The 26,987-nt window shown below is 42.2% G+C and overlaps 2 protein-coding genes across 4 annotated transcripts in view; both read left to right on the top strand.

Annotated features, from left to right (window-relative positions):
* The window catches only part of prkg1b (protein kinase cGMP-dependent 1b), an 836,131-nt gene extending 830,960 nt beyond the window's left edge, over positions 1-5,171 (top strand). For all 3 annotated transcript variants that reach the window (XM_063071598.1, XM_063071596.1, XM_063071595.1), the window contains one exon: positions 1,682-5,171. In XM_063071598.1, coding sequence (XP_062927668.1) covers positions 1,682-1,780 — 99 coding nt within the window. In that variant the 3' untranslated portion in view covers positions 1,781-5,171. The remainder of the gene's footprint in view (positions 1-1,681) is intronic.
* Positions 5,172-22,087: 16,916 nt separating this feature from the next.
* Positions 22,088-24,740, top strand: dkk1b (dickkopf WNT signaling pathway inhibitor 1b). Its single transcript, XM_063071165.1, has 4 exons — positions 22,088-22,653; positions 23,052-23,202; positions 23,882-24,013; positions 24,116-24,740. Exons 1-4 carry the CDS (start codon positions 22,489-22,491, stop codon positions 24,364-24,366), a joined length of 699 nt encoding a protein of 232 aa, XP_062927235.1. The 5' UTR covers positions 22,088-22,488; the 3' UTR covers positions 24,367-24,740.
* The last annotated feature ends 2,247 nt before the right edge of the window (positions 24,741-26,987 follow it).

Here is a 26,987-nt window from a genome sequence, read left to right as displayed (position 1 = left end):
CCAGGGGACGCAGTCTCAGAATAAAACAGTGCCCTTTAAGGCAAAGGTTGATAGATTCTTGATTGGCCGGGGAATGAAGGGATACACGGAGAAGGCAGGAATTTGGGGCTGAGAGGAAAAATGAATCAGCCATGATAAAATGGCAGAGAAGACTCGAAGGGCCAAATGGCCTAATTCTGTTCCTATGTCTTATGGTCATTTGAACTTGGTCCACAACTGTCATCTTGCACATCCGGTTCCATGTTACTTCAAGAACACTTCGCATTCCCTCACTGACCTGCCTGTCCTCAGACCTCTCCATTGCCAGAGTGAAGTCAACCGCAAACTGGAAGAATAATGCCTCCTAGGTAGCCTGCAAACCAATAGCGCAAACATTGAATTTTCCGTTTTCAAGTCACCTACGTAATGATACAGTATAAAAACCCGAAAGCACAAACACCAGGCTCAAGGACAACTTCTACCCAGCTGTGTAAAACTATTAAATAGTTCCCTTGGACAGTAAATTGGACTCTTGACCTCACAATCCACCTCGTTGTGATCTTGCACCCTTATTGTTTACCTGCACAGCACTTTCTCTGTAGCTGTTACACTTTATTCTGTATTGTTATTGTTTTACCTTGTTCTAACTCAATGCACTTTGTAATGATCTGATCTGCATGAACAGTACACAAGAAACGCTTGTACTGTGTCTCAGTACATAAGACATTATTAAACCAATTCTATTCCCAATTCCAAATCCTTTTCCACTTGGCCCCATCTGCCCACAACCACATACCTGAGTTTCTTATCCTGTCATTTACTTTTCCTATCCTGTATTGGAGGGGTCGTGACTGTCACGTGACAGCACTGCCCATTTACCTGGTCGAAAGACACGCCACCTGCAAATCAAGGTTTGACCCCTCCTCGCCCATCAATGCACACCTAACCATTGGCCCCTTTAATTAGCCTTGTACTTGACCCCGGGCAATTGGCCTTTGTAATCAGCTTAACCCTGCTGTCACCGAGCCATCGGCTTCCCTGTGAATCACCTGGGCTGGACTCATCAGCCCTGCTGCACTCTAAAGGAAGCCACGTGTGCTTGACCCTTTCTCTGTTTTGCTACCTCCAAGGGACCACCCTGCCGTTGGTGAGTTGTGCATTGAATAGGGTGAGGGGTGTGGGTATCGTCCCTAATATCATAAGAGCCGTGACCGCACAGAGTCAAAGGTGTCAGGTATCATATTGACTTTTCCCTTGGTTGTGTGTGTGTGTGTGTGTGTGTGTGCGCGTGTGTACTTTGTTCCCACACGATTTTATTAATTGTCCGCGTGTGTTTTATCGCTGATCTGACTACTGTAAATTGTGTGTGTGTTGCTTCTGTTGCTATTTTCCCACGTTTGCCTTCTGTAAATAAAATCCTTTACTAACAAGACTGTGTTCAGGGTCCTTGCCTTTGAGACCTATCGTATCTGTTTCCTCACTTACAACACTATCCCTCCCTGGTTCCATCTGCCCTTAACCACATACCTATCCACCTGGGTTTCTTCTCCCTTCGTCGAGCCACTGAGTTCTTCTCGCAGTTTTTTCTGTGCTACCTACGGCCTCCTGTGCTCTTGAAAGCCAAATAGAGGCTCAAGCGGGCCACTCATGTGAACTCATCTCTTCATTGACTAAAATGGCAGGTTGTGTTTTTTTTACACAGGTGACATCTCCAACAGACACGAGTAACTTCGACAGTTTCCCCGAAGATAATGATGACCCACCTCCCGATGACAACTCCGGATGGGATGCGGATTTCTGAGTCTGTCCCTTCAAACTTGCTTCTGCCTTGCCTAGGACAGCATCTTTGTAAAAGGAAAAAGGAAAAAGACTGCCGGCAAGTGGAAAGGAAAGGAGGACGATTAGTGCTCTGGGTCACCAAGATGCCTTGACGGATGCCTGATACAGTGCTGATGGTGGCTTTGGAACTCTTACTGTTAGATCATTGCAGTGGTGTTCTTTGAGAAGCACTCTTTAGGTTCGGATCTAAAGTTAGCAACTTAGATGGTGGTCATAGAGCAACTTGATTTATTTGCGCACATATAAGGCTTTTCCTTCACTGAGGTGAATAGTGCTTCGCTCCAAAGGCAAATCAATAGTGAAAAGGTAAAAATGGATTGTTTGTAAACAGCTGAACTTAATCTAAATCAAGATTATTCCTTTTTTTTAATTAAAATGAAAAGACAAATGCAGTTATTTATTCAGGGGATTTTTATTCAAGGGACAGTTTTAGTTGCTGTGGAAATGAATTTGGTGGGAGACTGTTGTCAGTGCACAGGACCCTGCACGTGACAGGTCAGTGTGTATGTGTATCCCTCACCTCCCTCAGAAAAAGACCCATTAAGCTATTGGTCACCTTACATGTTCGGTCAGTGCTGTAACTTTATGGGCTTTAATCATTTCTAGTCTAGTTGTTACCTTGTGTTTTAGTAACATAATTAAAAGTGTTATCTGGTATTTATCCACACAAAGCACAACTGTCAATGCAATCAGGACAGTTCTCCACCTCTTCTGACAATTCACCATGACTCCCCCAACATCCACCCTAAGCACCCTGCAGTAGTCATCTGAACAATCAAATGAATATTCAGTGGTGTCTCGAACTTGGAAGTGAGTTCAGTTTCTGTATAAAGCAAATACATTGCAGTGTAAAACTAGTAGAAATACTACAGCTCAAATACTGCCTCTGAACTTCTGTTTGGCGTGCCAGTGGATTTAAATGCTAGCTTAAAACTATGGACTTCTGAACATAGTCAACAAATGTTTACATAATTGTCTATGGAAACTATGTTCAATAACTTGATTTTTTTCCTCAAGTAGTAAGAGTTATGTGTAAGGCTTGTTAAATAGCAGTGTTCTCGTTTTAAAATTCCCTTGATTAGAATTTAGGCCTCTTACTCATTTAGTAGCTTCACATCAGTTTTGTGTGAACTGGAGGCTGGAGTTCACACTGAACAATTTTCACCATGGCAGGGTCAGGGGTGCAGCAGGGGTGGGTGAGGTAGGGTTGCAGGATGGTGGGGGAGAATACAAAGACACAAGTCTCATTCAAAAAAAATTAATCATATTGAGTATGATTGTCTGTATTTGTATAATGCATGTCTGTGTAAATACCCTCCAAAAGCAGACATTTAAATTCCTGCACACAGCCTTAATCAGACAGTATTTATCTCTCAATGAATGTCTTCAAACAGATCACTGCTGGTTGTGGGACCATGCTCTGCACAAATTGATTTCTCCTACATTCCAACAGTGTCTAAATGTGTATTGAAAGAACTTAATTGGCTAAGAAGTTCTTTGAGCCATCCACAGATGTTAAAGGAATTAACATCCTTTTACCAGCACAAATATTTTCTTCATCTTTTCTGTCGTACAGTGGTAGAATTTCAACAGAAGGAGAATAGGAAAAAAGAAAGGGACACTAAACCATGAGTAACTAAAATTATTATTAACTATCCAGTAAAGTTATTAAAATTACACTTGGGTTTTCCTTTGACAACCCAGAGCTCGCCCACTATACCCATGTGAACAAACTATCCTCTTTGAATTTAATGTTCTCATTATTCAAAGAAATGTGTTCCACAGAAGAACATAAATATTGTATGTGTAATAAAGACACTACAGATACACTTTACCATATTAGGACACGCTTTAGAATATACTTTAGCATACCCTTTAAAAAATCCTTAATCTGAAGATATGTAAATCTGCATACTTCCCCAGAAAACACCAGCCCTTCACAGATTGTACAAATTTATGATACATTTGAAACTAATGCTTTAAATAGCCTTCACCACACTTACTAATTACTACATCTACCACTGGATAACTCTGCACTGCTCTGCAGGCTGTTTGTCCTTACAAATGATACAGTGAATGAAGATAATCATATTTCTGTTGAAATCCTGAAATTGAATATAAAAATAATGCATGAAGGAAGGGAGCAATGTATTTACCAAAAGTGAGGAGAGAGCTCCAAATACAATCTCATGCAAGATTAAATCAAACACTTGTAAAGCCTGTGGGTCAAAAGAATTCTGACATATTTATAGCTGTATATTATTAAACTGTAATATCTATTGTTTTTATTTAATAGGACCACAAGCTCCATATTACTGTAAATAAGCAGATATGCCTTGGGTATTGTGACTGTTTTTGTTAATTAACCTCTTTTTTGCTGACTTTAAATATTTGCCATATTGTCACTCCATTTATCTTTGCTATAAAATATTTTGACACTGTTGAACTGTAAGAAAAATAAGATTTGCTGAATAAAATTTCTAGGACATTGTAAAGATAGTTTCTCCCGTAGGTTAGACTGGGTTCGGCATTGTCTCAAGTGCCTTAAAACACATGGCATCCAAAATAAAATTATGAATTTGGCCTAATGCTGCATTTAAAAATAAAGAAAACAGGTGAACCTCAATAATCAGTCTTTCTTTGTGGCTTCTCTATAAATTCTCTCTTCTGTAAGGTTAAATTGACCTTTTTTTAATATATTGTACAACTTACAGAAAATATCCTTTGGTACCCTTAATTATATTCAGTATTAGGGAAACTGTGAAACCAATGATGATGTAATGCATCATTTCTGTGAAATGTGTGAACGTGCAACAAAAAAGTCACATGACTGTAATTATCGTTGCTTTAGGTAATTTCACTGTATATGCAAACTCATCTTATTTTAATATACCTGTGTTGCAAACATTTGGATGAAGTTATCTCCTTAAAGTAATCAAATTGCAATAAATGTAACCCTGGCTGACAGAATTTGAAACCTTTCGGGATAAATGTAAAATTTTGTCTTACGAGACTGTGGTGTTCAAATGTTGATTTAATGTAGCCGATAACAACATTTTGATCTGTATTTCCTGTCTCTGTTTAATAAGTTTACCGTCAACTGTTAAAACTCACTGAATATTTATAAATTTATATGAACTATTTGTTAGGAATCTTTCCCAAGAGCGCTTTTTGTTTTGGTAAAAGAGCATGGCAAATTTGTCAGAATGTATATTTTGTCACTGAATGCTGTTCACAGGCTTGTTGCACTCCTTTGGTTGTAGATTTTTAACTTTTACATATTTAATTGTTCCTGATTTGTCTTGCATTTCCCTGCAGCTATTGATGCAGAGTGCCTGTTATATACTTTCTAGAGCTGAAATAAAAATAATTACTTTTCAAATATACATGTACTGTCTTCATATTTCAATGCAGCTTATTATCAATAACGTATGCCATGAAATTTGCTGTCTTGTGGCTGCAGAGCAGTGCAGTACATTTTTAAAGAACCATAAGGTACAATAAGCAATAGAAAAGATACGTAAGTAGTGAAGGAAGAGCAGAATAGTGGTTTCATGAACAATTCAGAAATCTGATAGTGGAGGAAATGCTGTTCCTACAATTTTGACTGTTTGACTTCAGGCTCCTGTACCTCCTGCCTGAAGAAGGCATGTCCTGAGTGGTGGGGGTCCTTGAAGATGGATGTCACTTTCTTGAGGCATCGACTTTTGAATATACCCTCAATGTGGGGAGGCTGGTGCCCTTTATGGAGCTGGCTGAGTTTACAACCTTCTGGAGCTTTTTAAGATCCTGTGCATTGGTGCCTCCACATCACATGGTGATTCAACCAGTTAGAATGTCCTCCATGGTACATCTGTAGAGATTTGCTGGAGTCTTTGGTGATATAACAAATCTCAAACTTCCAATGTAATATTGTTGTTAGCACGCCTTCTTTGTAATTGCATCAATATGTAGGTCTAGGATAGATCTTCAGAGATGCTGACACCCAGGAACTTGACGCTGCTCACCCTTTCCACTGTTGACCCCTCGATTAGGACTGGTCTGTGCTCTCCTATTTCCCCTTCCTGAAGCTCACAATCATTCCCTTGGTCTTACTGACGTTGAGTGCAAGGCTGTTGTTGCAATGCCACTCAACCAGCTGACCTACCTCACTCCTGTATGTCTTCATCATTAAGATTCCCCTCACAATTCAATGAATAAATGGCTTCATGAACCTCACAGGCCAGGTTGGTGTGGTGAGGCATTGGAAAGAGAACATGTGCAGAATATGTGAAATGATGAAGAGTGTAGTTATTGAAGAGAACAGGAACCTGCACAACAGAGTGATACCCTACAAGGGGAATAGCAAGGCTTGCTGAAGAATTTGGAAAGAATTGAGGAGGCTCCAAAACATTTTAAAAGCAGAAGAATACACATAAAAATTGCATATTTTTCATGTTAATCATAATTTCTACTCTTAAAAACTCCTCTGAACTTTCATTCACTTTTGACAAAAGTAAATGATTATTTTGCATTATGCTCTGGGGAAATGTTGGTTAAGGTGAGATGTTATGTTTTATGAGAATTATAAAATAACTTTAGTGCAAACTCTTAATTTGGTATAACCAAACAAGAAAAGCAACGTCAAACAATCTGACTTAGTGGGTCAACGTTGGTAAATGCGAGGTCATCCACTTTAGAAGGAAAAATGAAAGAGCAGGTTATTATTTAAATGATAAAATATTGCAGCATGCCTCTGTGCTGAGGGACTTGGAAGTGCCTGTGCATGAATCACAAAAGGTTGGTTTGCAGGTGCAGCAGACTATCAGGAAGGTAAATGGAATGTTGGCCTTCATTGCTAGGGGGACTGAATTTAAGAGCAAGGAGGTTATGCTGCAACTGTACAGGGTACTGGCAAGGCCACACTTGGAGTTCTGTGTGCAGTTCTGGCCTCCTTACTTGAGGAAGGATACACTGCCTTTGCAGGGGTTGCAGAGGAGGTTCATCGGGTTGATTCCAGAGATGAGGGGCTTAGAATATGAAGAGAGATTGAGTTGCCTGGGACTGTACTCACTGGAATTCAGAAGAATGAGAGAAGACCGTATAGAAACATATAAAATTATGAAAGGGTTAGATAAAATAGAGGCAGGAAAGTTGTTTCCATTGGTAGGTGAGACTAGAACTAGGGCCATAGCCTCAAGATTTGGGGGAGTAGATTTAGGATGGAGATGGGGAGGAACTGCTTTTCCTAGAGAGTGGTGAATCTATGGAATTCTCTGCCCAATGAAGCAGTGGAGGCTACATCAGAAAATATATTTAAGACAAGGTTGGATAGATTTTTGCATAGTAGGGGAATTAAGAGTTATGGGGGGGGGTGGAGGGAGGCAGATAAGTGGAGATGAGTCCATGGCAATATAAGCCATGATCTTATTGAATGGTGGAGCAGGCTGGACGGGCCAGATGGTCTAGTCCTGCTCCGATTTCTTATGTTCTTATATCAAGCAGCATCTGTGGGAGGAAAGGAATTGTAGAAGTTCAGTTCCTGATGTAGAGTTTCAGTTTGAAATGTCAACAATTCCCTTCCTCCCACAAATGCTGCTTGAGCTGCTGACTTACTGTTAGCAGGCATCTGCAGTCTTGCATGTCTGCAAATAAAGCAGCCTGCTGTCCAAAAACAAAAGATCACGGAGTGGTTCCACATGAGAGCATGATGACACAGTGGGTAAAGCTGCTGTCTAACCGCTCCAACGATTGACCTGTGCTTGAGGTTGAACTCTCTTCCTGTGATTTCAAGAGTTTGCCCTGGTTTCCTTCCGTGACGCAATGATGTGCAAATTGGTAGGTGACTGTGCTAGTGCTGGAATTAGAAAAGTGGAGGTGGAGGCGAATGCACAGAAAGTAAGTTGGGATGTAAGATAGTTGTTGCAGATATCGTGGGCCAAAGGATCTGTTCCTGTGCTGTGCTGTATTCCTGTGTTGGTCCTGTTTTTTTAGCAACAGGTCCAGTAGAAGGCAGCACAAAAGATTCCATAACAGAATTGCAGTAAGTCCAAGTGTATTCTATATCCAATTACTCACAGGAGTGAGCAGCTGCTATAACATAGATAAAGCAGATTATGTCAGTGCAAATGCACATGTTTTTTTTCCACTTCCTCTAGTCTGTGCCACTATTTTCAGGACGAGATCCAATTGCCATTGCCATAGGCTCAATCACCACAGCAAACAAAAGCATGGACCTTTGCCTTGTGGTTGAATGAAGAGAAGGTGCTGTTCCTTTACATTGTTGGTTTTGGATGGACAGCAACACGTTAATTGTTTCTGAAATCACATTATTGAATGCAAAACAATGAGAAGATAGAGGTAAGGTTTCTTTGTAAAGCAATACATGATATTAAAGACTTGTCACTCCTTGGACATTGGCTTATGAATCAGCAGGCAAAGAGAATTATGAAAATTCTAGATGTTCAGCCATTATTTTATTAAATTGTTTAAATAACCTTTTAAATCAGGATTTTAAAATTGTGAATTAAGAATCGTGTATTGGCATAAAGACAACACAGCATAACTGAAAATTGCATGGGTGAATTAAAATTAAATAGATTTACGTTAAATTCAACTTTAATTCCCCTGCAACAGATGCAAAGCAGAAATGATTTTCATTGAGGAAAAGGCAGCAAGAAATATAAAGGTTTCCCCAATTTTGTTATAGGTACTGACAAACCAGTATTCCCACCTTTACTGTGGAACATCTCGATACTCACACTGTAAGCTTTGTTTTGCTTTTTATGAAAAAAGAATCATAACAGCCCTAAATCAAGACAATTATTCATTTGAAAGCAATATCAAATGAGTAAAATTAAAAGCAAAGCAAATCGAAATAGACTTGCATGACATCATGGTTTTGCTGTTCCCAAAGGAAAACTTCCACAACAGTGGCAAATATTAGAAATATTAATGCATACCATATTGGAAATTTGTGAATGGGATGCACATAATTTTCTGACCATTAGTTTAAATCACGGTAAGTATATAACACATGCATGAATTTCTGATGAATGCATGTTCCCAGATGGCATGGCTCCACTGCTGACACTTATCGATGTCCATTGCTGTTTCCATTCATTTTTGTCTACTCTGCAGTTTCAGTTCAGGTACTACTCAGTGTCCAACTTCTGCTGAACAAAATGTCTGTAGAATTGTCTTACATGGTTCATACTAACAAACAGCTCCAGACATAATTCAAGCAGTAGGACATTCGACCTGAAACATTGACTCTGTTTCTTTCTCTTCTACTGTTGCCAGTCCTGCTGAGTGTTTCTGGCATTTTTTGTTTTCATTTCAGCCATTTTAAGTTTGAGGAAAATTGGGATTAAGGTTACAGAATTTCCAGCACAATGGCTGTGCTTTTGAAATGTAGCTTTGCAGGAGTCATGAGTTATACTGTACCCAAAGCAAATTCAAAGTGGAAGGTCTGCCAACAGGGATATGTGAACACTTTGAGGGGCAAATGCATCTCTTACTTCAATGCGAATCCATTGTGAGCTACTTTGACTTGGGGTGGAAGTGCTTGAATAAGTGCATCATTAAAATTATGGAGTATTTGAAACTAAATTTCCTGTTTTGCCATTGGGAAGACAATCTACAAATGTGTATTGGAGAGGTGTTACAGATTATATTTTCCAAAATTCTTCACATTCCATTTTGAGCATGTTCCCTTTAAATGTTAACATGTTTGGTATCAGTAGGATCCTTGTGACAGAACTTCACCAGGGTTTAGGTGTGGCGCACTCTGTGTTAACTTTATAATGGAACTACATGTTCAACAACATCCAGCCTTTAAATCCACTTTATCTCAACCCCTGTTTTGTTGCTATTTATGGGACTTGATTACCATAAGACCATAAAACATAGGAGTAGAATTAGGCTATTCAGCCGATCAGGTCTGCTCTGCCATTTGATCATGGCTGATTTATTATTCCTGTCAATCCCATTCATCTGCCTTCTCCCCTTAACCTGTTGACACTCTGATTAATCAAGAACCATCAACTTCTCATCTCTGTTGTAAATGGATGTCCTTCAGTTGAGGCTGTACCCTCTGGTCCTAAACAACCCACTAGAGGAAACATCCTCTCCACATCCACTCTATCAAGGCCTTTCGATATTCGATAGGTTTCAATGGGATCCACCCCCCATTCTTCTAAACACCAGCAAATACAGGCCCAGCGCATCAAATGCTCCTCATACATTAAACTTTTCATTCCCCAAATCATTCTTGTGAACCTGCCCTGCACCCTCTCCAATGCCAGTATCTTTTCTTACAGGACCCAAAACTGCTCTTCCAATGCTCCAAGTGTGGTCTGACCAAAACCTTATAAAGCCTCAGCATTAAATCATTGCTTTTATATTCTTGTCCTCTCAAAATGAATTATAACATTGCATTTGCCTTTCTTACCACTGACTCAACCTTTAGGGAATCATACACAAAGAATACCAAGTTGCTTTGCATCTCTGATTTTTTGATTTTCTCCCTGTTTAGGAAATAGTCTATGCCTTCTATCGAGGTGTATGACCTTACACTTCCCTACACTATGTTCCATCAGCCATGTTTTTGCCCATTTTCCTAAACTTTCCAAGTCCTTCTGCAGGCTCCCTGCTTCCTCAACACTACCTGTCCCTCCACCCTTCTTCGTATCATCTACAAACTTGGCCACAAAACCATCGATTCTGTCATCTTAATCATTGACATATCACATTAAAAAATGGTCCTAATACTGACCCCTGCGGAACACCACTAGTCACTGCTTTGAAACGGCCACTAAATCAGACATCCACCTCTCCCGGAAGTTCCGGGAGTCTCCTGCATATTGATAGCAGCTCCCTGATGCCCGCAAATTATATACAATATCCCGGAAATCCATTTTTTTGAGAGCGAGGAAGTGAGAGGGAAAGAGAGAGAGAGCGAGTGAGTGACAGATGTAGTGAGAGAGTGACAGAGAGAGCATCCTGATTGGTCTCCCTTTGTGCTGAGTAGACCTATCAGTTTTCTCTGTGGGTGGGCTTTACAGTCGACCTCTCTCTTCCTTTCATTGTCCATCAGTTCATTTTAGTGTCCTGCAGTGCCATGGCAGAGTGTTCCAAAAAAAAAGAAAACTTGAAATGTACTTTGCCCCAGACCAAAGTGCACTCCTGTCTAACAGGGGTCAAAAATAATGACAGTGTTGCTCACTGCACTGTTTGCCACAGTGACTTTTCTATTGTCCCTGGTGGGTTAAATGACTGTAAAAGACATGTTGAGGTTTAACATGTGTCATTCATTCATTAGCATAGCTAACATTATTTAAACTAGCTGGCTAGCTGCTCAGGAGCTACTCTATTGATGTCCTACATGATGAGGCCAAACTCCCTGTAGACTTGCTTAAAGTTGTAATAGAATTTAAAAAATGACCCCATGATAATGTAAGTACATATTTTAATGTCACTTTTTTTGCATAAGACAATATAATAAGGATACACCTTATGCTTTTATTTCTTTCAGGGACCACAACATATTAGGGAGGCTAATTCATTGACACAGACTTCTATGAGGTTGAGACCTCCCTGAAATGAGTTTTTGCAGGGTGGGATGTCTGCTAAATGCTCCGGGAGTCTTGCATCATTCCATAGTTTACTCCTTTTGAACTATGGGTAAATATTCTTCCTGGATTAAGATTATGATGCAACACGCGAAGTGATGGAGGAATTCAGCAGGTCAGGCAGCATCTACGGAGGGAAATAAACAGTCAACATTTTGGGCTGAAACCTTCATTAGGACTGGAGGGGGGGCAGAATGAGCAGGTGGAGAGAAGGAAAAGGTACAAATTGACAGTTGATAGGTGAAGTCAGATGAGGGGGAAGGTGGGAAGGGAGAACGAAGTGAAAAGCTCGGAGGTAAAAGGTGGAAAAGGTAAAGGACTGAAAAGAAGGAATCTGATCGCAGAGAAGAGTAGACCATGAGGGGAAGGGGGGAAGGGAGCACCACAGGGAGTGATGGGCGAGTGTGGAGAAGTATTGTGTATTTAATATTTCGGTAATTTTGAGTAATCCTGTAAATATATTGTTGATTAGGCATTCTTGTTCATTTAAAATAATTCATTAGGGGTTAATATAAAAATAGGTTGATTGCATACGTCAAAACGATACCACGTGATATGTGCACGCTTCGTTTAAGGTAAACTTGAAGTTAGACCCGCGTTTCGGACTGCCGCGTCTTTCTTTGAATTGGTTTGATGTTTTGAAGTTAGAAAACAAGAGATAAAAGGGGAGACAGATTAAGATTGTGATGAGAATTCCTTTTCAAATGCATTACACACGGGGAGCTAACTACCATTTAAAGCAACTGCTACTGTATTTTTTTAAAATCGGTATTGGTTTAATATCACGTGCACTGAGACAGTGGAAAAACTTTGTCCGTCATCCAGGCAGATCATGCTAACAAAAGTACATCGAGATGGTAAAATGAAAACAATGTAGAATATAGTGTTGCAGCCATTGAGAAAATGCAGTGCAGGGGAACAAAAATGTAGAAAGGTATCGAGATAAACTAGCTAATCAAGAATTCAACTTTAACATATGAAAAGTCCATTGAAGGGTGATAAACAGCAGGGTAGAAGCTGCCCGTGCGTCAGTGCCGTCCAGCTTTGGGCCACTGTATGTCACTGCAGATCAACTAAAATTAGTAATGTTGATGCTCACATTCTCCAAGGGGGGAGAAATGCCTTGAGGATTTTTGTTTTGTGAGATTATGTTGTGACATAATAAAGAAAGGCAACTACATCAACATTAGATAATCATAGCAATCGTCAGTGTTGAGGAGATCTTCCTTCCGTAGAAGTGTTTTTTCTTGCTAGTAAGTGACAAAAATAAATCACTTAGGTGACCGGCACATCAGTGGATAAGACACAATAAGCAATACTCTGATCATCTGATGCTGCTTTAATACACATAAATAGAAGAATGGGTCAAACTCATGAATAATCATAGTTTGTGCATTTGGTTCAGAACTACTCTACTAGTTCAACAGGCATCGCACTGGAATCCACAAGATAGCGTCAGGCTTTTACTTTTGCTTGGAATCCAATGTGTGCAGCTTCAAATCTTGACACTTTTTTTCCTGTCAATTTCAATCAAAGTCGACGTGTATTTCAAGAGCTCACGTGAGCAGCCAGTGTAGTCTAAATGGATTAGTTTGGCAGCCAGGCTTCTTAATAAGGATTAGATGTACCTAGTTTGACGCTATACTCAGTTCCAGTCTATAGAAGTGTAAGAAGAAACTAAGTCAATCTGGCGTGTTTATGTAAACACCATGTCCCCAAAAGCCTGATTAAGACACGAGGTTAGTTCGGTTTGACAATTCTGTTTGATCTCACTTCATCAAAGAGCTCCCTAAACAACCTCCTTTTCACACCACTCCCCACATTGGCCGTGTAGTTAAAATAAAACCTGTCCCCAGTTCACCACAGACTTGGATCTGCGGCAACACACAATTAAATTGAAATGAACTACATGTTAATTTTCCCCCTTCTGTGCAACGAAAGGAAACTTTTGATCATGCATTCTCATTTTAAATGCCCTACCATAAGGATTAAATTTAGTTTCAATGTTCAAAACTTAAGAGGTTGAATTGTGTTTATTTCATGTAATTTCAGAATACTCCAGCAAGGTACAAGGATCAATAAAATGTTTTTAATGTTCTTTGTTATCTCTAAGAGAATTTTGTTACTTTCCCTTAAAAATACAATGCAAATTTGGATTTTGATCCTAAAATGCCCCAGATTCACTATCAACCTGCCTATCAAGTGATCACTTCCAGTTTCATTCTTATGAAGTAAAAGTCAAACAATTAATAAACAATCAGATCAATACAAGAGGTTTCTCAAAAACGCAATACAAACCTTTCACATGTTGCTACAACTGTAATTTACACATTTAGGTTTGTAGACCAGCAGAGTTTATTTATATCATAGCTAAGGCCAGAAATAAAATGTTGTAAATTTCAAGTCAAAAAATTGTGGAGATATCAGTTACTAAGCCCAGTGGAACCATTCCTACCGACTGGAGAAGGGGCAAAGGCAGGTTACTGACAACTTAAAACCAGTCTCTGAGCAAATGGGGCTTGTCAGCCGTGGTTGGAAGCTCATCTAAGAGAAGGAAAACTCTGATCTCAAACCTCCTCTGCATTGCAGATATACCCACTCATGGGGAAGGCTTCAGGCATAAGCCCCAAGGGAAACATCTGGAGCGGGAGTCCCTAAGGAAGTCCTACATTGAGTTCAACACTGACTGGCAACTCCTGTGACACTGCTGGTGCCAAACTGTATCAGTCTCTGCCGTTCCTTTGGTTTCATCAGATGCATGAAGAGGGGGGAGCTTGCTCTCCATGTTGTACTGTCTTGGCTTTGCATACCTAGACAGCTAGGACACAGCATTCATGGTCGACCCCGACCAAAGAAGCCCTCAGAATTGAATGAGAGATGGTTAGATAGGAAGAGTTTTGTACTCAGGTGGGATTAGTGTAGGTAGGTAGAGTTGACAGCATGAACTTGGTGGCATAAACATCTTATTTCCAAGTTGCAGACGTGTTAAGTTGCCCTGGAAGCATGTTGAGATTTATGGGCTACCCCCAGCTCATTCTCAGACAGTGTTAGTCATTGACACAAAATAACATATATCTCTGTATGTCAGGAAGTTTTGATGTACCTGTGACAAATAAAGGTACTCTTTATCTTTATCTTCTAGGACCCTATGACTAGACAACTTATTACCTTCTGCCAGCTCAGTCCAAAATCTGGAAATTCAGCTCCAAACCAAACCATTTCCAAATCTTCAGGAGATAATGTAAGCGGAAGGAACAAATTTGAAAACAAGGCTTAGAATATTGAATTGAAGCCTTGTCATAACAGGAAGAAAAGTAAGTTAGAAGACTCCTGGACAAATGGGATTAGGTAAGCTTTAAGATATAGGAGGGAGTTGAATTGAGTTTAATTCAGCTCAAGATTGTACAAGGTTAAAATGGGGAGACTAATCAAGAGACCATTGGATCAGCAATTGTGTCACACCATGATTTTCCAATCATACACCTTTATGATTGGCGTGGCCAAGTGGTTAAGGCATCGGTCTAGTGATCTGAAGGTCGCTAGTTCGAGCCTCAGCTGAGGCAGCATGTTGTGTCCTTCAGCAAGGCACTTAACCACACATTCCTCTGCGACGACACCGGTGCCAAGCTGTATCAGTCCTAGTGCCCTTCCCTTGGACAACATCGGTGGCGTGGAGAGGGGAGACTTGCAGTATGGGCAACTGCCGGTCTTCCATACAACCTTGCCCAGGCCTACGCCCTGGAAACCTTCCAAGGCATAAATCCATGGTCTCAACAAGACTAACGGATGCCTATTTTTAACACCTTTATATCTGCATTACTCTAAATGTCTACCCATCTCAAGGTGGCACTTAAGTACTGGAGTTATGGCAAAACTAGCCTTCATGAATTCATTAGCAACATGTGTGCAGTTCCAACAGAGAAGGACTTCAGTTAGAATCCCAGCAATGCTATTTAGTAGCTCTACTGGAATCCTGTGAAGGAGAATCCATTGTTCAGGAGAACGACTTAGATTAGAAATATTTTAGGAATGCACCAGATTGCAGGCAAGATCATTCTGATTGAAGACCTAACAATGATTCAATTAGTCAGCATACAAGACTTTACTTGTCAAAAAATATCCACAAACCATAAAGTTCTATGACTAACATGGATTAATACAAAGGTCATTCAACATGCTAGGCTCATTCCATTCATCAAACAGACATAAAGTATCCAATTATTGATTTTACTCCACTCACTCACTTCAACCACGCTGGTCTTACCTTGGGGGGCTATCGCCAACTCGCATGAATGGCTTGAATCACTGCCTACTGATGCCAGTAATAGCTAAACAAAACTACTTGGCGTACATCAAACACACATCTCCTCTCATTAACTCCTGACCAATATGTTGTCCAAAATCCTCAGTGAAACATAGAAGAAATATGTTTCCCTGATTCAAGTTTTGTCAAAGCATAATGGGGTAGATTGAAAATTTCATTGACAGGTATGCGTTCTGTAGATCATTCTGTATCTAATTACACATTTCTGTTTTCAATTTAGAGGGCTAATTTTAGGAGCGGATCTGATGGATTTTGGTGCCTGCCATCCTACACATTCTTAAACCATCTTTGAGTCATCTTAATATGTTGTCACTTCCACTGCTTCAACGTTTTTTTAAACTCAGTCAAAATTGTCATTAACATAAAGTAGTGAATTGACATAGTATTATGAGGATTATTGTTTTGGAATCTAAACTGGCTTTCCATTTTTTTATTAAAGGAGGACTGTAATATTGAGTTAGACTCTATAAATTCCTGCAAACTTGCTCTCCTCTTTAGGTTGTCCATTGGGATCTTGCTTTCATTCCGTTCTGGTCTGTGAAAGATGCCCAGACATGAACTACTTTAATATAGCTTTATCACAACACACCAACTAACACTTCTACTGGGACGCCACATAGCATAGTGCTTTTACAACTTGGGGCGTTCCAGAGTTTGGAATTCAATTCCAGCGTCGTCTATGAGGAGTTTGTACTCCCTGTGAACCGTGTGTGTCTCCTCCAGGTGCTTCAGTTCCCTCCCACAAGCCCAAGATATTATCGGTAGTTGATTAATTGGTCATTGTAACTTGTCTTGTGATTAGGGGAGTTTTAAGTAGGTGGGTTGCTGGGCGGTGCAGCTCATTGGGCCAAAAGGGGCTGTTCTGCACTGTGTCTCTAAATAAAAGGGTGCAAGGTAATGCAGTTAGCACAATACCTTACAACATGGGTTCAATTCTCACCAGTGCCTGTAAGGAGTTTGAATGTTCTATCTGTGACAGCGTGGGTTTCCTCTCGGTGTTCCAGTTTCCTGCCACAGTCCAACCACCTACTGTTTGGTAGGTTAATTGGTCATTGTAAATTGTCCTGTGATTAGGCTAAGGTTGCTGGGTGGCGCAGCTCGAAGGGGTAGAAGGAGCTATTCAGCACTGTATCTCAATAAATAAATAATAAAATTAAATCACTAAAAGAGAAATCTTGGCCCAATGCAAAGGGTTCCAAGACAATCAGATACAAGGTTTGGCTGCACAGATTTTAGCATGCAGTGCCTCGAAAATGTCTTCAGACCCCACAAATGTTTTCATATTTTACTGTCCCATTTTCTAAATTTAAGATATAATAGGATTTTTGAGCTAATCTATGGAACATTGTACATCACGTTAAATCAAAAGAAAAATTCCAAAACCTATCAACAATTTATTAAAAATTTAAAAACAAAATTGTAAGGCTGAAGAAGTATTTATCCCCTTTGTAATTATTACGCTAACTTTCCTTTGGTGCAATACACTGCATTACCATATAAATTTACCAATTTGTTGAGATACTGTAGAAAATTGGAGAATCACCTGATTTAAGTGAATTCACAAGAATAAATACTCCTTTCTCTGACGAAGTGTCTCGACCCGAAATGTCGACTATAGATGCTGCCTGGCCTGCTGCATTCACCAGCATTTTGTGTGTGATACCCCTTTCTCTGTAAGGTCCAACAGTACAGTAGATTTTTAATGGACCAAACCAAAATGAACAAAAGAGCTTTCAAGACAAGTCAAGGAAATGCTAATAGAGACACACAAATCTGGGGGAGGGTACAAGACCATCTCAAAGGCACTAAACACCTCGGAGCTCAGGAGAGTCCATCGTTAAAAAGCAGAAAAATATGAAACTACAGCCATACTGCCTAGGTCAGTCTGTCCCTCTAAACTTAGTCAGTGGAGAAAAAAGGCTCCTGTAAGAGAGGCTATTGTGACACAAGTGGTCCCTCTGAGTGAGCTACAGAAGTCAATGGCTGCAACTGGAGATGAAGCTCATGGCTCCACAGTGTCTAAGGCCTGGCACAAAAAGGGTATTTATGAAAGAGAGGCAAGGAAGAAGTCCTGGCTAAAAAAAAGCATATCCTTGCCTGTAAAGACTTAGGAAAGTGTCACTTAGAAGATACTGTCAAGATGTAGAAGAAGATCTTGTGGTCGGATGAGACTAAAGTGGAACTTTTTGGCCTCAACACAAAGCAGTTCATGAGGCATAAATCTAATACTGTGCATCAGCCAGGTAACACCATCCTACTGTAAATTTGGGTGGTGGGATGGTGATGCGGTTTCTACCAAAGCAGGTGTAAGGCACTCCTTCCCTCTGCTTGCCTCCACGTCACCCTTGGGCAAGGTGTAGCACCTGCCAAGCTCCCCGATCAGGTAGATGGCCATATGAGAAATGAAATCAATATGCTCATGAAGAAGTGATGTAAGTAGAATCAGAAGACATAGAATTCTTGTGGGTAGAGTTGAGAAACTGCAAGGGTGAAAAGACCCTGTTGTGTGTAGATGCAGAACACCCATCAGCAGCCAGGATGTGGGATATAAGTTTCAATGGGAAAATGAAAAGGCATGTAATAAGGGCAATGTTGTGATAGTCATGGGGGATTTCAATATGCAGGTAGATTAGGAAAAATCAGGTTGGTGCTTTATCCCAAGAGAGGGAATTTGTAGAATGCCTTTGAAATGGCTTTTTAGAGCAGCTTGTGGTTGTGCCCACTAGTGGAAAGGCAGTTCTGGTTTGGGTGTTGTGTAGTGAACCAGATTCCAGGAAACAGTAAAGTTTCAAGTGGCCTAATTCTGCTCCTATGTCTTATGGTCTATTATATTGTATCTATGCCCTCTAGGTTTGGACTCTCAACCCCAGAGAAAAGACTATAAACATCCACCTTATCCATACACCTCATGATTCTATATACTTAAATGAGGTCACTCCTCATTCTCCTGTGTTACAGGAATGAAGATCAAGTGTGGGCAAACTCCCCCAGGCCTCATAAATCTCTAATGTACTTTCTCCAGCTTGACAATGTTTTTCCAATAACAGCATGACCAAAAACAGTACACAATACTCCAAGTAAGTCCTCACCAACAACTTATATAGCTACAACATAATGTCTCTACTCCCAAACTCAGTGCCCTGACTAATGACAGCCAGCATGTTAAGAGGCTTTATCACCACCCTGTCTACTTGTGTGGCTGCTTTTAGCAAACTCTACACTTGTATTCCCAGTTGCTCTGTTGCACAACACTCGTCAGTGCACTGCCATTCACTATATAAGCCCTACACTTGTTTGACTCTCCAAAATGCATCAGATCACACTTATATAAGTTGAAATTCATTTGTTATTCCTCAGCCCATCTCCCTCACTAATTGAGATCTTGGTGCAATTCATTGTAATCTGTTTCACTATCAATCTGCTTCAGTATAGCATCATCAACAAACTTGCTCATCGGGCCATGTACATTCATATCCAAATAATTTACATAAATAATAAATACAAATGTGCCAACACTAATCCCTGCAGCACCCCTCTAGTCAAAGGTCTTCAGATGGAATTGACCTTCAGCCATTACCCTCTGCTTTCTATCATCAAGTCAATTCTGATCTACCATGCTAACTCACCCTGAATAATCTGCAACCTAATCTTCCAGATCATCCACGCAGAACATTGTCAAAAGCCTTACTAAATTCCACAAAGGCAAGATCCACTGCCCTACCTTCAACTATCCTCTTAGCTACCTCTTCAAAAAACTCCAATAGATTTGTCAGGCATGAACTCTCAAACACAAAACTCTGCTGACTGTGCTTACTAGTTAGCCTTTGATAGTAGATCTTGTCCCTCAGAATTCCTCCCAGAGACTTTCCAACAACTAAGTCAGGCTCCCCAGAATGTATTTCCCTAGCATGTCCTTGCTGCCCTTCTTGAACAATGGAACAGCATTAACTACCCTCCTGGTTTTCTGGAACTTTGACAGTGGCTAACAACAAAGCAGATATTTCTACAAGGGCCTCCATGATTTTTCCCCTGACATCCCCAGGTTTGGGGTTACCCTGGGGATTTGCCCACCTTATGCACGAGGTGCTTCAAGGCTGCAAATACCTCCTTCCACATAATGTGCACATGATCCAAGACTCCGCTACATCAACCCTCATTTCTTTGGCATCTATGATATTTGTTTTTGTAAATACTGAGGAGAAATAGACATTAAAAATCTCAGCCATTTCCTGCAGATTCACACATAGACAATCCTCATGGTCTTTAAGAGAAAACCATAGCTGAAGAACATCTTGGGATTATCTTTAGCCCTGTTTGCCAAATCCATCTCATTCCCTCTTTTTGTTCCCCTGATTTCCCTCTTAAAAACTGGCCTTAAACTTCTTATATTCATCAAGGGATTCATTTGTATCAGCTGTCTATGTACAATGCATGCTTTATTCTTCTCCCTTACATGAATCTTCATATCTCTCATCAGCCAAGGTTCACTGAACTTGGTACTACCTTGAGTACCTGGAGTATGAAAGAGTCATAGCAAGAGTCCAGGTACAGCATGTTACTTCACCCTAACAGTGGCCCCTTGGAATGACTTAAAAGCCTCCCACTTGACAACTGTTCATTTGCCTTTAAGTAGAGTCACCCAGTCGACCCCAGCTAGATCCTGCTTAATATTCTCAAATCTCGACCTGCCCCAGTTAAGGACTGTAACCCATGGACCATTTCTATCTTTTCCATAATTCTTTCAAGACTAGTATAATTGTGGTCACTGAACCCAAAGTTTTCCCCAGCTGCCACTCCAGTTACTTTGCCCACCTTATTCCCTAAGAGGAGGTCCAGTATTTCTCCTTCCAAAGAGTTCTTCTGTATCAACACATACAAAATACTGGAGGAACTCAGCAGGTCAGGCAGCACCTATGGAAACAAATAGATGGTCGCTGTTTCGGGTCGAGATCCTTCTTCAGGACTGAGAAGGAAGAGAGAAAATACCAGAATTAAAAAGGTAGGGAGGGGAGGGGAAAGAGGCTAGCTGGAAGGTGATAAGTGAAGCCAGGTGGGTGGGAAGGGTAAAGGGCTGAAGAAGAAAGAATATGATAGGGGAGGAGAGTGGACCATTGGAGAAAGGGAGAAGGTGGGGACTCAGGAATATAGGCAGGTGAGAAAGTCAGAGTGGGAAATACAAGTGGGGGGGATATGTTCCTCTGTATATTGTGCGACGAAACTGTCTTGGATGCACCCCACAATTTTTGCCCCTTCCAGGCCATTAGCACTCCAGGTGGCACAGGAATATTAATTGAAATCTCCCACAAGCACTATCCTCCTCTTCCTTGTCCTCTTTTTCCAGTGTCCTCAGGTTTCAAGAATCTTGTCCAATGTAGTCCCGAAATTCCATGTTAGTAATCTGAAGATATAAAGCAAAAAAAAAGTTTTGAAAATGCTTTCTAAATCAATTCCCCACCTCCACCCCAAAATAAATGGATAAATTTAGGAAATCAAAACAGCACATTGCGTTCTGTAATAGATGTTTGTTCCCACAGGAAAAGAATTTTGGAAAGATTTTGTTCCCTTTATCTTTCCGACTCACTTTAAATCTATCCCAGCTAAAGCACTGGACGGGTACTAATACAGATATCGCAAGGTAAGCCCACAGCAGCAGTTCAGAGAAGCCGTTTTCAGTTGCTTATCATTAAGTGCTGAGCAGTCTGTATTTGCTTAACTGTACCGAAGCAGCATGATAATTTATTATGTAAACTGTTCTGTCGTGGATTTCCATGGTCTCTTTGATCTCCCCGGTGTGTTTAATCAAGTGGATTTCAAAGTTAGCCAATTACAATCACGGATCAGGTGCTGCAAATGGACCGAAAATTATCGGAAGATTCAACCGCAAACAAGAGAAAATCTGCAGATGCTGGAAACCCAAGCAGCACACACAAAATGCTGGAGAAACTCAGCTGGCCAGGCAGCATCCTGAATCCTCATGAAGGGTCTCGGCCCGAAAAGTCAGCTGTACTCTTTTCCATAGATGCTGCCTGGCCCGCTGAGTTCCTCCGGGAATATTCGACCGCTTTTGTTTCCCATCCAGACAAGGTGCAGATCTCGAAACACTCCCTGGCTTCAAAATAAATACAAACAGGGACGAAACTCGTTACAAGGACGAATACCGCGGCAAACGGAATCCCCCTGCCGTATCTGGGATGGTGCTGTGTAGGGAAATAGGCGTTGGCTCCGTTCGCACCTCGGCATTTACTACTGTACTCAAGAACCCATTGCTGATGCAGTTTATTCCATTTGCGTACTGCGAGTTAGATGACGGGGAATTAGAATGAGACGCGGGGCGAGGGAGAGGGCAAGAGGAAGTAAAGTTATCAGTGGTGCTTGGCCTGTAATCAGGCAACTCTCTATGATGTGCTGGCAGTCGGGAGGGTCCTAACACTCTACATCTCCGGCAGGAGGGTCCCTGCGGGATTTGCAGATTCTCGGGAGCGTCCTTAAAGCCGAGCATTTGAAATTTCAGCCAGGGCTTTGTCACACATGGCAAAGGGGCGGGAATACAAACATCCTCAGCAACTATAAATCCGCTGCCGAGCCCGGTGGGGTCAACAGAGGGAAAGTTTTCTGCTCCGAACAGATCATCTCTCAACTTGTCGGAGGACGGATCTATACATCGCCGATTTTGACGCTCGTGTTTTGCCGACGGTCACTTTGTTCCGGTTGCCGGGGCGGATTGAAGCGCTGACCATGTACTTGGAAGTGGTTCTCTTAACTGCTTGCTTCTACGGTGCAGCGAGCGCCTTCAATTCCAACGCTATCAAGACGGGCAGCGGGGCGCTTCACCCGGCCAGTGTCACTCCTCGGATCTCCGTCCACCACGGAGCCAAGAACCATGCCATTGAACAATTCCAGGTAAATATTTCCCAGGGAAAACACTGACATTGCTTCCAACGCAGTGTCGACAACAGCAAGTCCGAAGACCTTATGCAATCTGGAATGGTCACTTTGGTACCTTCAGTATTTTTTTCTTTCAATTTAGTAAATTCGATTAAATTAGAACAATTCAATAATGAAGCTTCCTTACTTAAAAGTTTTGCCGTGCGTTCCTTTCTGAATGGTGCACGTCAGCCCCGCATTACCTGCAGAATCTGATGTTCGTCTCCCTTATGATTTCTTTTGCAGGATGTATGTTAGTGTGTGCAGGTCACAGGGTTTGTGTGTCTGGGCTGCTGTGTTATGGATTTCCCCCGAGTTACAGCGGATGCCAGGCTGTACACGAGTTGGACTGACTCTGCTCTCCTTTCCCTCAGTTCCCTGTTTGCCTGGATGACCAGGACTGCTCCGCAGACCAGTTCTGCTCCGGTTCTCGTCCTGGCGCGCAGCATTGCCTGAATTGTCGCCGACGTCGTAAACGCTGCGCCCGGAACGCAATGTGCTGCCCGGGGACACGCTGCAACAACGGTGAGCGCAGGAAGGGACGCGGGGAGGGGCGAACCTGTAAAGTGGGAGACAGTGAGGGAGCGGGATTACTGCGGGTGCGGAGGGGCGATGAGAGCCTGGAGGTCTAAGCGAAAATTTATGAGTTTAAGTTATATTATAAATAGTAATCTAATTTACACAGTCACACATCCAGGCTAGATGAAGGGTGGACTGCCCATTTCCCTCCGCAGATGCTGCCTGGCCCGCTGAGTTCCTCCAGTAGCTAGCTTCCTTTGGCAAATATAATCTGACCTCGCGGGCAAGTAGGGTGAATTATTTCAGCAAGTGGGGTCCCGGGGGGGGGGGAGGGTTTGACCGACATTCAGTATGCCTTCAGGATAGGTGAACGGCTGCGGCACAGAACGACTAATATTATTCCTACATCCATGTAAAAATGTAGAGTCACAACGCGATAGAAAGCATAAAACAGAAACATATAGAAACTATATCGATTCATTTTACCACTATAACACCAGTCAACGATCACCTCGCCCAACACCCACTTTACCCCTGGTTTTTGATGAATTGAGTTGTGTTAGAAGCGAAACCCCTTTGATCAAGTTATCTGGTTTCCTTTTGGGCGGATGGCAGTGACGGAGGGTGTTTCCTCTTCCGATAGTAATTCATAACTTACTGGATCTCTGGATTTTATTGCATGCAGGTATGTGTATCCCCGACGATGGGGAACATATCCAGGGCGAAATCGAGGAGACCATACTGGAGACCTGGGACGCTACTGTGGACGCGCATCCACGGAAGACGACGCTCGCCGCCAGGCCTCACCAGGTGAAAGGTAGGTTGAGAGCGAAATGATGAGGCACATTCAAAGGGAAATAGTTGTGAGTGGTTTGCTGATGAGGCTTTGTGGTGCTCGCTCTCGCTCTTTTCCTTCCAGGTCAAGAAGGCGATGTGTGCCTTCGATCGTCCGACTGTGCGCGGGGCTTGTGCTGCGCTCGACACTTCTGGTCCAAGATCTGTAAGCCGGTGCTGAGGGAAGGTCAGGTGTGCACCAAACACAAACGCAAAGGGTCGCACGGCCTGGAGATATTTCAGAGGTGCGACTGCGCCCAGGGGTTATCGTGTCGGTTGCAGAAGGGAGGAGGTCCCGGCCAAGGCAAGAGCTCCAGGCTGCACACCTGTCAGTGACCCTCTTCCCCACCTCCGGAGACGAAAGGACCTCTAGTGGAGCCAAGACTTCGGTTCGCGACCAGCCGCCAGCCGCACTCCCTCTTGCAGGCTTTAGAGTGGAAGTATTCCGGCATCTTTCAGAACTCGAAGTGCATTATTTGTTGTTCCTTTTCAGGAACTATGTAGACTGTAACGCTTGCAGTAAATTACTGTGTTGTAAAAGATTCAGTCTGGCACTTACGCTGTAAATACTTGACTAACCAGTGTTGTCAAAAATGTTACAAGGCCATTCTCCCAGTTCAGCCAGTGTTGTAAATTCTTCTATATTATTGCTAACGAGTGTATGTGACATAAATTCTTTATATTTTAATTGAAATAAAGATGTGACAACAGTGACAATCACATGATAAATTTGATTTATTATTTAAATTGGTTTACTATTGCCACATGTATGGTGAAGACCTTTTCTTGCAAACCGTAAATACGAATCGGTTCATTACAACAGCACATTGAGCTAATTAGAAGTACATAATTACAGAAAGCAAAATAAAGTGTTAGGATATAGAGAAAGTGCCGGTGGACAGTAGCATGCAAAGTCACAGTGAGGTAGATTGTGAGGTCCAGAGACCATATTACAGTACCAGGGAACTGCTCAACAGAAACTATCCTTGAATCTGACAGTACGCGCTTTCAGATTTTTCTATCTTCTGCCTGATAGGAGGAGGGAGAATCACAATATCTGGGCTGGGTGGAGCCTTTGATTACCCTGGTTGCCCATGGGAGCAGTGAGAAGTATAGACAGAGTCCATAGAAGGGAGGTTGGTTTCTGCGATGTGCTGAGCTGTGTCCATAACTCGTGCTCACAAGCAGAGCTGTTGCCATACCAGGCCTAGAAACATTTGGGTAGAATGCTTGTTGTTGCTGCATCAATTAAAAATCAATGAGGTGAAAGGGGTCATGCCAAATTTCTTGGCTCCCGAGGAAGTAGAGGTGCTGGTGAGCTTTCTTGGCCAAGACATCAATATGGTTGGACCAGGGCAGATTATTGGTGATATTCATTCAAATCCTGTCAACATACAGAGCATGTAAACACGAGAAAATCTGCAGATGCTGGAAATTCAAGCAACACACACAAAGTGCTGGTGGAACGCAGCAGGCCAGACAGCACCTATAGGAAGAGGTACAGTCGACGTTTCGGGCCGAGACCCTTCGTCAGGACGAACTGAAAGAAGAGATAGTAAGAGATTTGAAAGTGGGAGGGGGAAGGGGAGATCCAAAATGATAGGAGAAGACAGGAGGGGGAGGGATGGAGCTAAGAGCTGGAAAGTTGATTGGCAAAAGGGATACAAGGCTGGAGAAGGGAGAGGATCATGGAACAGGAGGCCGAGGGAGAAAGAAAGGGGGAGGGGAGCACCAGAAGAAGATGGAGAGCAGGCAAGGAGTTATTGTGAGAGGGACAGAGAGAGAGAAAAAGGAAATAAATAAATAGATAGATAGATAGATAGATAAGGGATGGGGTAAGGAGGGGCATTAACGGAAGTTAGAGAAGTCAACGTTCATGCCATCAGGTTGGAGGCTACCCAGATGGAATATAAAGTGTTGTTCCTCCAACCTGAGTGTGGCTTCATCTTGACAGTAGCGGAGGCCATGAATAGACTTATCAGAATGGGAATGGGACATGGAACTAAAATGTGTGGCCACTGGGAGATCCTGCTTTCTCTGGCAGACAGAGTGTAGATGTTCAGCGAAATGGTCTCCCAGCCAGCGTTGGGTCTCGCCAATATATAGAAGGCCGCACCAGGAGCACCGGATGCGGTATATAGTATCACACCAGCCGACTCACAAGTGAAGTGTCGCCTCACCTGGAAGGACTGTCTGGGGCCCTGAATGGTGGTGAGGGAGGAAGAGTAACGGCATGTGTAGCACATGTTCCGCTTACAAGGATAAGTGCCAGGAAGGAGATCGGTGGAGACGAATGGACAAGGGAGTCGCGTAGGGAGCGATCCCTGCGGAAAGCAGGAAGGGGGGGAGGGAAAGGTGTGCTTGGTGGTGGGAACCCGTTGGAGGTGGCAGAAGTTACAGAGAATTATATGTTGGGCCTGGAGGCTGGTGGGGTGGTAGGTGAGGACAATGGGATCCTTATCCCTAGTGGAGTGGCTGGAGGATGGGGTGAGAGCAGATGTGCGTGAAATGGGAGAGATGCGTTTTAGAGTAGAGTTGATGGTGGAGGAAGGGAAGCCCCTTTCTTTAAAAAAGGAAGACATCTCCCTCGTCCTGGAATGAAAGGCCTCATCCTGAGAGCAGATGCGGCAGAGATGGAGGAATTGCGAGAAAGGGATGGCATTTTTGCAAGAGACAGAGTTGGAAGAGGAATAATCCAGGTAGCTGTGAGAGTCTGTAGGCTTATAGTAGACATCAGAAGATAAGCTGTCTCCAGAGACAGAGACAGAAAGATCAAGAAAGGGGAGGGAGGTGTCAGAAATGGACCAGGTACTGTAAATTTGAGGGCAGGTTGGAGGCAAAGTCAATGAAGTCAACGAGCTCAGCATGCGTGCAGGAAGCAGTACCAATGCAGTTGTCAAAGTAGCAAAGGAAAAGTGGGGGACGGATACGAGTATAGGCTTGGAACATGGACTGTT

This window comes from Mobula hypostoma, chromosome 19 (genome assembly GCF_963921235.1).
Source record: "Mobula hypostoma chromosome 19, sMobHyp1.1, whole genome shotgun sequence".
In the NCBI taxonomy this organism is placed as follows: domain Eukaryota; kingdom Metazoa; phylum Chordata; class Chondrichthyes; order Myliobatiformes; family Myliobatidae; genus Mobula; species Mobula hypostoma.
Note: the sequence above shows the minus strand (reverse complement) of the source record. Positions and strands in the feature narration are given on the sequence as shown.